Consider the following 13,846-nt stretch of genomic DNA (forward strand, 5'->3'; position numbering starts at 1 on the left):
CAGCCTCAGGAGCGGGCGCGAGGTGGGGGCCGGGGCAGGGGGAGGGGTCTCAAGGCCCGCTGGCCCGTCATTGGTTAATATTTTATTCTGTTGACATGTTTTCTTACTGCTGAGGCTTCCGACACCTTCTCCCCGGCCCCCCCTCCCGGCCAGAGCTTGGCCGGAGCTGTCAAAACCCCGCCCCCGGAGACCCACAATTGGTCCAAAAAGCGTAAAATCAGCAATCAAGGGGGGCCTGGCTCGTTAGCGCAGGGGATCCGAGCAGGGCAGGACATGTGAGATAGTCACAGTTTTCCAGAGATCACGACAAGATCTAACCAGTCGCGCGTGGTCCCCGGCGCCGGAGCGGGCCAGCCCAGCCCAGCCCCGCGCAGAGCCCCCGCCACCCCCGCGCTCAGAGCCCGGCGCCCCTCGCCTTGAGCCGGACGGGGAGCCGGGAGGAGCTGCCGCTGCGCTTGCCACCCGGGTCGCCCTTCCTCCGCGCGCGCTGCCGCCCGGGCCGGGGGTCCGAGCCGCGCGCCCCCGGCCCCGGCCCCCGGGCGCCTGGGCCGGATGTCCCGATGAGAGAGCCGGCGCTGGCGGCCAGCGCCATGGCTTACCATCCGTTCCACGCGCCACGGCCGGCCGACTTCCCCATGTCCGCCTTCCTGGCGGCGGCGCAGCCCTCCTTCTTCCCGGCGCTTGCACTGCCGCCCGGCGCGTTGGCCAAGCCGCTGCCGGACCCGGGCCTGGCGGGGGCGGCGGCCGCGGCAGCGGCAGCGGCCGCGGCGGCCGAGGCGGGGCTGCACGTCTCGGCACTCGGCCCGCACCCGCCCGCCGCGCATCTGCGCTCTCTTAAGAGCCTGGAGCCGGAGGACGAGGTGGAGGACGACCCCAAAGTGACGCTGGAGGCCAAGGAGCTGTGGGACCAGTTCCACAAGCTGGGCACCGAGATGGTCATCACGAAGTCCGGGAGGTAGGACGGTCGGCTGGCCGGAGGGCTCGCTGGCGGGCGGGTTGCGGGACCCGACAGCACCACCAGCGCTGAGCCCGCGGCTCGCGGCTCCCGGTTCCGGCCCGGAAGCACGCTTAGCTCCCACAGACAACCAAATGACTTTTCAAATCTGGCACCGAGCGATTTTTTAAAAAAAATTAAAACATCAAAATCTCCCGAATGGAGCAAAACGAAAATATGCTCTTAAAGAATAGTTCCAACCAGTCTTAGTCCCAAAGGCGAGGAGGCCCCGCCTGGTCTCCGAGGTCTCTGCTGCAACTTCTTAGCCTCGCGGCCTTGCTTTCCTATCTCCCGGTCTGGCTTGTTGCTCAGGGGAGACGCAGTCTATCCCGGACACTTCTCCGACCCGGGAGCCCAGAATGGGACTCGCACCCTGCTAGACCCAGGCTGGCCCGCTGGTTCCCGCCGGCTGCTCCGTTCCTGGAAGCGAGCGCGGAGCGGGCCCAGCTACAGCTTGACCCGGCCAGGAGCCTCATCCGGGCCTAGGAGCAAGGAGCTCCGAATACACACACCGCCCCAGGCCTTCAAGCCAGAAGGTTTTTTATAAAACCACAGCCCCCAACCCCTCCACCCTTTGACTCAGCCACTGAGAGTCCAGGCCTCAGGCTCACCCTCTTCACCCGAACTTCTGGGTCAGCGTCCTCCTCCAGCACTGTAACCCAGTTCCCCAAACATCCTCTGAATTTATTTCTGGGAGCTTCATGCCCAAGTGGGTAAATCCCCCACGCGAATTTCGAGGAGATTCGAGAGAAGCCAGTGTATTTCTAGAGGGTTTTGATTTCTCTCCTGGACATGGGCTTTCATCTCAGATGAGGGTGAAAAGGGGTCACCAGATCCGAGCATAGGGCCAATCGGAAGCCTTATGATAAGAGAGGGTCTGACAGGCAGAAATGGGATTTCCCAGGAGTAACAACCACAGATTGGGTCTCCCAGGAAGTAAAAAGAGGGCAAAACAGTGACAACAGGGAAACAAATGCGGAAGCTCCAGGCAGTGGTGTGTGTTGGAAGAAAGGTGTCCTCCGACATAGAGCTGGGTCCCATGGCGCCTTCCCCTTTCCCTTCTTGCAGGCGGATGTTTCCTCCCTTCAAGGTGCGAGTCAGCGGCCTGGACAAGAAGGCCAAATACATCCTGCTGATGGACATTGTGGCTGCTGATGATTGCCGGTATAAATTCCATAACTCACGCTGGATGGTGGCTGGCAAGGCTGACCCAGAGATGCCCAAACGCATGTACATCCACCCCGACAGCCCGGCCACCGGAGAGCAGTGGATGGCCAAGCCGGTGGCCTTCCACAAGCTGAAGCTGACCAACAACATCTCCGACAAGCACGGCTTCGTGAGTGCTGCTGGGCCTGGGGATGGGACTGGGAGTCGCGCACCTGGCGCTGCAACCCCCGGTGGGAGAGTGAGGCAGGAGGATTCCCCATAGGGGAGTGCTGGATGAACCCCCAGAGTGCCCCTACCCAGGTCACTGCCCTGTGGCCTATGCCTGCTGGGCCTGGGCCCAGAGGGCTCTGTTCTGCAAGCCTGGGGAATGGCGGGTCCCGGCTGGTAAGTTTCAGGCAGCTCACAATCTCGGCTTGGGTCAGGCATTTGAAAAACCTTTCCTAGCATCCAGTGGGAGGCAGGTGCCCCTGGAACTCCATTGTGCAGCCACTGATCCTTAGGTGCTGAGCTTGGAGAATCTACCCACTACCTCGGCTTGTTCTTACCCTTCCCCAAGACCCCTGTCCCCACCCCTCTTCCCAAACTATGAGATTTGAAAATTAAATCAGCACCCTCCACACCTTCTCTGAGAATACATTCTCTCGTCCCACAGGCGTATGACTGACCAGGATGAGGGAATTTGGGGGGTACTCTTGGTTTCCTTCTGAGCCCCAGAGAACGGGAGGGGGGTTCATGGGGCAAAAAGGACTGCCCATTCTGTGGTAGGGCAGTCAGTGAACCCCTGAAGGTCCCAATCTTATCTTCGTGGGGTTACTAGGAGCTTAGCAATTAGCCCAGGAAGAGAAGTTAAGAGTGGAATTGTAGGGGGTTTATTTTGTTTTATTTCTGTTTTCAACTGGGGTAAATGTTTTTCAAATGGAAAGAGAGAGATTGCGATAAAGAAAATTGAGAGAAAAAATAGAAGAAAAAGAATTATAGGTGAAAAAAAGAGCAGGGAAGACAGGAGAAAAATAGCACAGGGTTGGGAATTAGGGAAGGCAGAACTATGGCAGAGACAGATGGAAAGAAGTCGGGTCCCGAGAGAGTGGAAATGCTCGGGTCAAAGGCTGGGGGCTGCCGGCTGACCCGCGCGCCCTCCCCGCAGACCATCCTGAACTCCATGCACAAGTACCAACCGCGCTTCCACATCGTGCGAGCCAACGACATCCTGAAGCTGCCCTACAGCACCTTCCGCACCTACGTGTTCCCCGAGACCGACTTCATCGCGGTCACTGCCTACCAGAACGACAAGGTGCGCTGGGCGGGCAGCGGGCCCAGCCCCTGCACCGACGCCTCCACACACGTGCAGGCTCCAACCTTCCTCTCACACCTGCCTGCAGTCCCCCCAGCCACCCACCCACCCACCCCGCGCCCTCACAGCCCACTCCCAAGCACCACGTCTCTCATCTGTAAGCGAAGCACGCACCGAAATCTCCCAGGCTCCCTCCCAAGTGCGCGACACGAACACACCCGCTCGCGGGGGCGCGCAACATCTGGGAGCTCGTTAGGGTGGGGATGTTTACTTAGCAATTAGTAGAGATTCCGGGCCCGCGCTGACATTTTTACATTTTATTCGTTTATTTCTTGGCTTAGGGATGGGAATTTAAATGAAGAGAGGGCGCCCGAGGCAATCTGCCCAGGCTCTCCCGACTCTAGGAACCCCACGCTAGGAACCCAGGGCCCAGTTTTCACTCTCCCGGGGGAGCCAAAGGTCGGGGCAGGTGACACAGCTCCCACTGGCTCCTTCTGGGCCAGTCCAGGCCCCGGACCTCTTGGGAGGTGCTTAGAGACTTTTCCATCAAGCCAAAGGTTTTTTTTTCTGTCTGCTGCCTTTCTACACCCTCTCTTTAGAGGGGCAAAGCACCGCCCCCACTAGGCCTGTGCCCGTGTGTACGATTCTCCCGTGAAGTTTTTTTGTGTGTGAACCGATGTGTATGCGCAGGTACACCGTTTGGTGCACCATTTGGGGCGCCCTGGATACGTGTGGAGGCGTATTTATTCGTTTGTTCTGTGGGCACTTGTTTTGCGTGTGCACGGGCCCGTAAGTGTGATTTGTCTTTCGTGTGTCTACGGACCTGCGTGTGCTCTGCTGTCTGTGCGTGCCTGCTCAGGTGCCGGGTTTGTTTAACTTGAGTGACCGCCTGGGCCTGTGTGCATGCTTGGGCAGATTTCGACTCTCCGCTCAGCTTTGGGCCTGTGTTTGCAAGCTGAGCGATTCTGCTTCGAATAAAGATTTTGGAGAAGAGACGCTATCGCTTTCCACAAGGCCAGCCCTCCGGCTTCTCCTCGCCTTTGAGCTTGGTTCGCCCATCCCAGGCGGGCGGGTACCAAGTAGACACTCCGAGGCTCTCCTCTGGGCAGGCAGCGGCTTACCTCGGGGTGGCTCAGGCCAGGCTGGATGAACAGCATCCTGACCTGGCGCCGCCCCCTCGGTCCCTGCAGATCACGCAGCTGAAGATAGACAACAACCCGTTTGCCAAGGGCTTCCGGGACACCGGGAACGGCAGGCGGGAGAAAAGGTGAGGGGTGCGCCAAACCGCCGAGCGGCGGGTGTCTAAGGGAGCAGGACGTGGAATGGGTGCGCTCCCCTCTGACCTGCTCTCTCTCCCTCCGCTCACCCCCAGGAAGCAACTGACGCTGCCCTCTCTGCGCTTGTACGAAGAGCACTGCAAGCCCGAGCGCGACGGCGCCGAGTCGGACGCCTCATCTTGCGACCCTCCTCCCGCGCGGGAACCGCCACCCTCCCCGGGGGCAGCGCCTAGTCCTCTGCGCCAGCACCGGACCAGAGGTTGGGGGTGGGGGGGTCGGGCGGTCCGACCAGGGGTTCAGGAAGGAGGGAGAGAAGGGTCTTCTGAGGACTCCGGGCTAGTTCCTTTGCTCAGCGTCAGGCTAACCTTAAGGCCTGGGGGAAGCGTCAGCAGTGTGTCTGGGATGGGACTTCCAACCCGGGACTCCCCCGTAGGAAGGGCGGTCCCTGGTAGCCAGAAGATCCTGCTGGACTCCGAGCTAGGTCCCTGGCACTGTGTGACTCTGTGGCAATAAAGGAAACTCTACAGGGTTCAATTTCTCCCATTGTAAACAAGGGGTCTTGGATTAGGTGACCTGCCACTGCCCCTTGCCCGACGAGGATCTAGAAGCCTCCGACTTGGCCTCCCCGACAGCAGGCCTTTCCAAGTCTCTCGGACCTGGCCCTGACACTGGGAGAGCCTTCGCAGTCTGTCTCTTCCCGGGCCCCTGTAACTCCACGCGTCCTCTCTCCCCGCAGCCGAGGAGAAGTCGTGCGCTGCCGACAGCGACCCAGAGCCCGAGAGGCTGAACGAGGAGCGAGCGGGGCCGGCGCTAGGTCGCAGCCCGGCCCTGGACGGCAGCAGTCCCCCTCGCTTGACCGAACCTGAGCGCGCCCGGGAGCGGCGCAGCCCGGAGAGGGGCAAGGAGCCGGCCGACAGCGGCGGGGAGGGCCCGTTTGGCCTGCGGAGCCTAGAAAAGGAGCGCACCGAAGCCAGGCGGAAGGACGAGGGGCGCAAGGAGACCAGCGAGGGCAAGGAGCCCAACCTGGCACCGCTGGTGGTGCAGACAGACAGTGCATCCCCCCTGGGCGCTGGCCACCTGCCGGGACTGGCTTTCTCGGGCCACTTGCACGGGCAGCAGTTCTTCGGGCCGCTGGGGGCTGGCCAGCCGCTCTTTCTGCACCCGGGACAGTTCGCCATGGGCCCTGGAGCCTTCTCCGCCATGGGCATGGGTCACCTGCTGGCTTCGGTGGCGGGCGGCGGCGGCAATGGCGGAGGTGGTGGGCCGGGGACCGCCAGCGGGCTGGACGCAGGTGGGCTGGGCCCCACGGCCAGTGCGGCAAGCTCCGCCGCACCCTTCCCGTTCCACCTCTCCCAGCACATGCTGGCATCTCAGGTAAGACCTGTGTTCTGGTGGCAGCACGATGGAGGGAGGAGGAGCGATGTGGGTGGCTGAGGTGGGCACAGGGCTTAAGGGTGCCATAGGAGATCCGATAGTCTATCAGGCAAAAACTCAGACCTAGAGAGACCCGATGAACATTCTCTTTGACATTTAAGTTCAGGGAGACTAAGACTACAGGTTCAGGGTCTGGCCAGGGCGTTGCTTCTGACGCCTGTGTGACCTTGGGCTAGTCCCTGAATCTCTCTGGGCCTGTTTCCTTCCCCATAACCATAGCATAGAGTGAGTCACCCATTAAATTCTTCCTGCTCTGACAGACTGAGGCTGCCCCTGGTTTTTGTGAAGTCCACTTGCCTGGCCTCAGGACATTTTTCTTGGGAACAAAGACCCTCACTGTCAATCCCTGAAACACCAAGGTGGCTGGACAAAGGGAGTAGGACATTTTGCAGTATTTTCTGGACAAGTGACCACCAAAATGACCCACCTCTAGATGGGTGGGTCATTTTCCAGGCCCTCCAGGAAGTCCTCTGACCTGATCAAGGACAGGGCTTGGTTCCTTCCTTCACCTTGGGTCTCCTAACTACCCCCAGGACACACGTGTCAGGGAAGAGGGGCTCAGTTCCCTAGGCCTAGGTTGAAATTCTGAGCTCCCAGAGGAGAGTTTATGAAACCGTGGCCAGCAGCAAAATAAGGAGATCCGATGAGGAGAGAGGCCTCTTTGGTTGCTTGGGTGGAATATTCCCTGTGGAAAGATTTGGAATCTCTTCATTCAGTTTCTTCCCTCTGAGGTTTTTGGCAAATTGAACCCTTGAGATCTTATCTTACGGGAAGCAAAATAGGAGTTCAGGTCTAAGAAGGCTCCTTTGGTGCAGAAGCAAATATTTTTTAAGTGGGAGAGGGGTTCTGAAATGAGTTTTAAACAGAGCTCAGTGGGGGTGGGGGTGGGACGAGTGTTCAGGCACTAACATCACATATCTGGAGCTCTGAGCTGGCACGGACGCCTCTGGAAATGGACTTCATGGCCTGGAGGTTGCATCTGCACCCTTGATTCTGTGTATATGTGAATGCCTCCTCCCCAGACAAATTCTGGTGATAAGCACGGGCATCACAGAGGTCATGGGGAAGTCACGGCTTCTAGACGTAGTCTGGTCAACAGATGCAAGGCCAGGGTGAGAGTACCCAGAACTCAGGAGGCATCACTGGGTATACTGCTAGTGGTGAAGTTCCCAAGCCAGGGTAGCCCGCCCCTGGCCATCAGGTAGAGCCAAACCCTGGGAGATCTGACGCCTCCCTCCTCCCGACTTGAGATGCCAGGTCTGAATGCCCAGTAGGGCTTGACCTTCTAGGAAGGATATTTTCTCATTTCTGACTAAGCTACTTCTTTCTTTCTCTCTGCCTGAGCCAGGCCTGAGTCTCCCTAGCAGCCCAGCATAGTCAGCTCCTTGCTGTCCTCCCCATACCCACATACTGTGGGGAGTGAGCCATTATTTCAAAGGTCAGATAATCCAAAAGTCTGGCCTCATGGACTTAGGCGATGTTTATCCAGGGTTTCCTGGCTACTGTGCTCTTCACAGGCAAAGACTGCATTCCTTCCTCAGCTGCCACTGAGGTGCCACCGGGAGTTCTTTGTAGAGTATTCAGGCCAGTTTGTAAATTGATTGGCATCTGTGCCCTTCTCCTGGCCCAGGCAGGAGACCTCTGAGCAGGTGAGCAGATAGAGGGGGAATTTACGAAGCTCCTCCCTCTACCTGTGCTTCCTTGGCACTTTGGGGGCACCTGCAGATAGAAGGGCTGGGGAGGACTGTTGTAAGTGAGCAGAAGCTCCAAAGATAGCCAAAGCCGCCTGCTTGCCACCTGGTCCTACACCTGCCCTGTTGCCTCCCTCTAGGCCTTTGCCCATGCTAGTTCAGCCATCTGAAATGTTCTTCCCCTTACTCATACTGGCATAGAGCTTGATGGCTTCAGGGCTTTGTGTCAACCAGATGTGAGCTCCCCTCCTAACCGGGTTTGGCCATAGGTATACTGTGTTGCTTGGGGTTATAGTTATATGAACTCTGGTCTTGTATTCCTAAAACGGCAAAGATTGCCACTTGTAGCACCACTCCCAGCACCCAGTTCATCCTCAGGAACACCTCAGGCAGGATGTCTAACCTTTGTCTTGTTCTGTTTCTTCCAGGGAATCCCAATGCCCACCTTCGGAGGCCTCTTCCCCTACCCCTACACCTACATGGCAGCCGCTGCGGCAGCCGCCTCCGCTTTGCCAGCCACCAGTGCTGCGGCTGCAGCCGCCGCCGCTGCCGGCTCCCTCTCCAGGAGTCCCTTTCTGAGCAGTGCCCGGCCCCGCCTGCGTTTCAGCCCCTACCAGATCCCGGTCACCATCCCACCTAGCACTAGCCTCCTCACCACTGGCCTGGTGGCGGAGGGTTCCAAGGCTGCAGGAGGCAATAGCCGGGAGCCCAGTCCTCTGCCCGAGCTGGCTCTCCGTAAAGTGGGGGCCCCGCCCCGTGGTGCCCTGTCGCCCAGCGGCTCAGCCAAAGAGGCGGCCAGTGAACTGCAGAACATCCAGAGACTGGTGAGTGGGCTGGAGAGCCAGCGAGCCCTCTCCCCAGGCAGAGAGTCACCCAAGTGAGGGGGCTGCCCAGCTGCTCCGCTGCCACGCAGGCCTCCTGGGCTGCCTGCCCCTGCTGCTTGGGACCTGTACAGCACAGAATGGGTATTTATTTAAATAAAGGAGTAAAAGCGAGCTGAAGCAGCCGGAATAGAGCCCCGACCAGCCAGTGAGACCTGGGACACTTTCCTGGGCCTCACAAGTAATCCGGAAACTCAGTCGCTTTGGAGACACTGGACTCAGTCCAGATCTGCTCCAGTGTCAAGGTGTCATCGTCCGGGGGCCTCTTCGGGTCCTCCAGCTCTGTGGGGAGGCCTCATCCCCGGCCAGGCCAGCGGTCTCTTCGTGAGCCAGGAGGTGCAGGAGTCAGGGGTGGGAGCTTCGGAGGGAGCCCCAGAGCCTCTAGCCTACTGCCCAGACCGCTTGAGAATCTGGGATGAGGGATGCTCGGGTCAGTGAAGATTGAAGTCAGTGTAGACTTAACTGGGAGGGATCTGTCCTTTTAGTCCTCCCACTTCTTCCCCCCTGGGTCAGCGGAGGGAGTGGCACTTCTGCCTTGAGTCCCCAGGGAAAAAAGATATTTATGAAATAAATGGTAATTTGTGTAAATAAGCTTTAAGATTCCCAGAATATGCAAATTGGTATTAATTTATTCAAAGGTGTACATGGCTGTGTACATAATATTTAGAGATTAACTCATAGCATTTAAATTTTTTCATTTTACATGAGCATCTATATTGTACAGGGCTGGGGGCGGGGATTCCTTGGCTGCAGGAGAAGGCCCCGACCTCGGGAGGAGCTCCCACCCCGCCAGCCCCTCGGCCCCTCAGCCCGGGCTTTGCTCGTCTGGCCCGCGGGCTCCACCTCAGGTTTTCACTTTTCGCTCCGGAGCGAGACGAAACGACAAAAAACGAGAGAAAACAATAAAACGCTACAATGCGAAGTGAACGGCGCTGTGCGCTCTGTGGGCCGCGCGGGGCTGGGGCGCAGCAAACGCGCAAGGAGGGACTGGAGGCGGGGAGAAAAGGTTGGGCGCCCCTCACTCGGCCGCCGCTGCATCCCCGGGGCGGCAGTGGGGCTACGACAGCGGGCCGAGCTGCGAGGCCGGGCGGCGCCGGCGAGGGCCGCTAAGGCGAGGGCTGGGCTAAGAAGGCGCGGAGCCGCCTTGGGCCCCTCGAGCCCCCTGCGCTCTCAGCGCCGGCCGTGTCCCAGACCGGGGGCCGGGCTCCCTCTGCTGGCCACTTACCTCTGTCCGCAGCTCCAGCCACTTGTAGGACTCCCGGCTTTCTTTCTGGGACACCCTAGCGGAAACGCATCCCCTTTTAGCGCCTCTGGGTAGGTGGGGCTAGTAAGATGGGTGATCCCTGCTCCCTCTCCCTTCCGAGGAGGGGTATGGCCGTGGTCCCCCAAATACCACAGACCCTAGAATCCGTTTCCATAGCTCTGCCTCCTGAGCCTCAAAAAGAAACATTTTCTTCGTGTCAGGACTGTTGACTAGAGTGGCAAAGTCTGGCCTGAAAGTTCTCCTGTGTAACTCATCTAAATCTCTCGAGAGTGTGGTGTGTGGGTCAACAGGAGTTTCCCCTCTGTATACTAATAGGTTCTGCTGGGGATCTCTCTGGGAGTCCCACTGTCAGTCTCCATTAGGCCAGTCCTTCCCCAGGGCCCACTCCTGCAAGGACAGCTGCCTCCAGCCCCCATCCTGTGAGCTGGCCAGGGCAGCATCTTCTCTCCTCTTCACCCAGCCAAGAGATGTCTGCAGTCTCAAATCCTAGCAGTGGGAAGGGGTGGGAGACAGCCGGTCACTCCTTCAACCCACTGGTAGGCCTCTCCGTCACTGAGCCCCCCACCTTCTTCCCAGTTTTCTCTTCTTTAAGCCTTGGGGATCCGTGACTCTCTGGCTGAGCAGTGCGCCCACCACCATCGGGCTCGGTGGGCACTGGTTCCCAACTCACTAGAGACCCCAGGGATGGTGAGATGGAGGAAGGGTGAAGGTGGAATGGACAGTATCCGGGCCTCCAAGCGCCCAGGACACCTTCGTGGGCCGACACATTTTCAAGGAAAGAAAACCATGTCCACTTCTTCCAGGGAGGGAGCTAGCCCCTGGCCACTCTGAATTCGGCGAGGGCCTCGGCCAGCGAACGAGTGTGAGGGCGCAGACGACTGTTTCAGCCCCCAAAGGGTGGGCTCTACCTTCCCTGCTTCTGACCTTCCGGCGGGCAGGACAGAGAAGCGGCAGTCCAAGAACCGGGCAGAGCAAAGAGGCCCCTTTCTCAGCTCAAATATAATTCCCCGTAGACAGTATATTTATTCGAGGTTGCTTTGGGCTAAAAACGCCTCTAATATTCGAAGAGCAAGAGCGCGTTCTCTTCCATTTTCTCACTGTCAGCACGTCTAGGAAAGGGAGTTGGGAAAAGGCTGCGGGTTCACAGCAGTCAACCGAACCCGCGGCTGACACCAGGGGGCAGCACCAAACTGGTGCGGCGGGAAGAGCAGCGGGCACAGGGGGGAACCGGAGGAGGGTCGCTCGCCGCACAGATAGGGCAGGACGGCCTCATTGCAGCCGAATTCTTGACTAGTCGTCGCAGGAGCACCCTGGTGGGGTGGAGTGATACCTAGGGCGTCGAGAGTCCCCGGGTCCCGAGAGCAGTTAGGAGAGTCGACCCTCCCCTCTGTCCCCCTGCCTCCTGCTGCGCACGTCCCCTCCGGGAGTCACCCTCCTAGCGCTCCGCCGGGTCCCAGCTGCGAGCCTGAGTTCGGCAGCGGGAACCGCGCGGCCGGCGGTGGGGCCTTGTCTCAGACAAAGGCCAGGCCACTCCCTGGCCCAATTAAGCCACCGGCCTACAAGCCCTTATTGTTCCCGGGGTCGCCAATTAGCCCAGGCTCCCGCGTCCCACCGCTCCAGTACCCCAAGGCCTCCTTAACCCTTCAGGGCCTAGCACTGGGGGCCCTAGACGACAAAATCGCCAGTGCTCGCGGACGTGTGTGGAAGGCATGTTTGGGAGTGATGGGGACTGAGGGATCGCTGAGGCTTGTTGGTGACCTGGTGTGTCTCTGCGGAGCCCTATGCTTTGGGACTGTGCGGTTTGAGAGGGAATTGTGCGTGTCGGTGTGAGATTGTGACTGTGATTCACAGGGGAGCTTGGAGACTGGAGGTGTGGGTGTGGGGGCTCCGTGAGACCCCTAGCGGTTAGGTAGCATGAATTTCGAGACCTAGGGTACCTCATTTCCTCTTCGGTTAATCTGAGTGTCCCGATTCGTCAAGCCACACCCCGCACCCAACCAAATGTGGCTGCAGAGGAAATATTAGGCATTATTGGCCTGGCCCTGCCCTACCGAAGGGCGCAGAACTGGGGCTCACCTCCCCAGCGAACCGTGAACGCCCACTCAGGGCACTCCTTGAAGCCAGAGGGGCGCATTCAGTCTGGTGACACCCAGGACACCCACAGGTGGACGCCCCAGCTCGACACCCCCGCCCAACTTCCTGCGTAGGACGGTAAAAGGGACAGAACCTGAGTGATACCGAGGTTTAAACTCTGAGACTGCCTTCTTGCTCTGCTTTGAGAAGTACCCCAAATATAATCCCATTTCGTCCCTTCCTTCGCGGTCCTAAATCCCAAAATCCGAAGCACCAGCCCGGCAGGCAGGGTCAGGCGACGGGCTGAGCGCTCCATGCTCTAGGGACTGGGTAGCAGAGGGGAGACCCAGGCGCCCCGGGGGAGAGGGGCAAAGCGAAAGGAGCCTGAGCTCTAAGTCCTCTCTGGGCACGCTCTCAGGGAGAGTCCTCGGGAGTGCCGCCTAGTCACCCCTCATTAAATGCGTTGATGTCTCTGTTTGAATGCTCCTGGAACTCTGATTTGTCCTTGGAGCTCCTTTTGGACTCTCTGGAGGCGCAGATCCACTCGCTCCACCCGCACGTTCTCCTTAAGCACCCGGTTCCCAGAGCCGATGGCCATCTCTGTTTCCCGGCTCCTCCTTTTAGGACCTGCGGTAGCTTCCCGCAGGGAGCTAACCTAGAGCTGGCCCTGTCCGCGGCAACTCCTCAAGTACCCACTAGATGGCGCTCCAGGCCAGGAACGCGGCGGCGGCTGGACAGCCAGCCTTGGGCGAAAGCCGGAGGTGGACAGAGACCCACAGCGAGATGGACACCGAGATAAAGCCACAGAGTTACCTAGATCCAGGCCCGGGGGCCGCACAGGCAGCCAAGGGACCGAGGCTCCGTTTAGCCCGAATTGGGCTGGCTTTAGACGGGGTAGCAGACGGGAGCGCCCGAGACTCGGGGGGGAGGGGGGGTGGGGTGGGGGGGTTTCCTCCCTTTTCCTTGCGGCTGCCCTGCGGTGCTAACTACTCTCCCTGAGACGCCCCAGCTGCAAATACCGAACGGCCGCTTTTCGTGTGCCCGGCTGAGCTGGGGCCCTCGCGATTCCTCTCGAGGCAGGGAGGCCGCCTGACTCCGGCCTTCGGGGCCTCTCAGAAGTGGGGCTAAGGACTTGGATTCGCTGTCGCGCGCCTGCGGGGCCGACTCCCCCATGCCGGGGTGGGGTGCAGTGGGAGGAGGAGGCTGAGGAGGCTGGGCGGTTGGACGTGATTCAGGGTTCCTCTGGCCAGGCTCCACCTACGCTCCTTCCTCCAGCTCTTCACCTCCCCTACTCCTGTCTTCAGGGTCGAGGGGAGGGGGCATGCAGGATGGACCCCCCTGGAGCAAACCCTGCTGGGGCTGCTAACCTGGGGTCGGGTGCCAGAAGCCCTGGGGAAGCTTTGGGTCTGCGTTGTTCCAGTGGGAGGTGGTGGGATGGGGAGGGCACAGGGGTCAGCCTGAGAATCTCTCCCTTGGGTTAAAAACCACCAAGGTTCTGGGTCAGGTTTGAATGAGGATGAGGGGGTGTGAGACCCCGGTGGCCTAAGGCCAGTTTGATTCCGAGGTGGGGCTTGGAAGCCTGATTCCAGCTGACCCTGAAGGTCCCCAGGTGAGCTCTGGCACTCTTGGAGATGATCTCTGTTATTATTAACTAAATGGTCACAGCTGGAAAGCAGCCCAGACCACACAGTCACCAGCTTGCTGTGTAACCCCAGCCAGGTGTCGTCCCTGCATTAGGTTTCCAGCTCTTTCCCCTTCAATGTATATATAACAC

General features: G+C 59.4%; 1 protein-coding gene across 1 annotated transcript; it reads left to right on the forward strand.

Annotated features, from left to right (window-relative positions):
- The first annotated feature begins 242 nt into the window (after positions 1-242).
- TBX2 (T-box transcription factor 2) lies at positions 243-9,657 on the forward strand. Its single transcript, XM_033091265.1, has 7 exons — positions 243-955; positions 2,063-2,330; positions 3,306-3,452; positions 4,643-4,719; positions 4,825-4,988; positions 5,466-6,103; positions 8,283-9,657. The coding sequence occupies exons 1-7, from the start codon at positions 561-563 to the stop codon at positions 8,733-8,735; spliced, it is 2,142 nt and encodes a 713-aa protein (XP_032947156.1). The 5' UTR covers positions 243-560; the 3' UTR covers positions 8,736-9,657.
- Positions 9,658-13,846: the final 4,189 nt, after the last annotated feature.

Source organism: Rhinolophus ferrumequinum, chromosome 21 (assembly GCF_004115265.2).
Source record: "Rhinolophus ferrumequinum isolate MPI-CBG mRhiFer1 chromosome 21, mRhiFer1_v1.p, whole genome shotgun sequence".
Lineage (NCBI taxonomy): Eukaryota > Metazoa > Chordata > Mammalia > Chiroptera > Rhinolophidae > Rhinolophus > Rhinolophus ferrumequinum.

Excerpts from the sequence above, each read along its gene's own strand:
- TBX2 (XM_033091265.1), top strand. The coding sequence starts at position 561 with ATGAGAGAGCCGGCGCTGGCGGCCAGCGCCATGGCTTACCATCCGTTC. Across the intron at positions 2,331-3,305 it reads TCTCCGACAAGCACGGCTTC|ACCATCCTGAACTCCATGCA; the intron begins GTGAGTGCTGCT and ends CCCTCCCCGCAG. Across the intron at positions 4,989-5,465 it reads GCGCCAGCACCGGACCAGAG|CCGAGGAGAAGTCGTGCGCT; the intron begins GTTGGGGGTGGG and ends CTCTCCCCGCAG.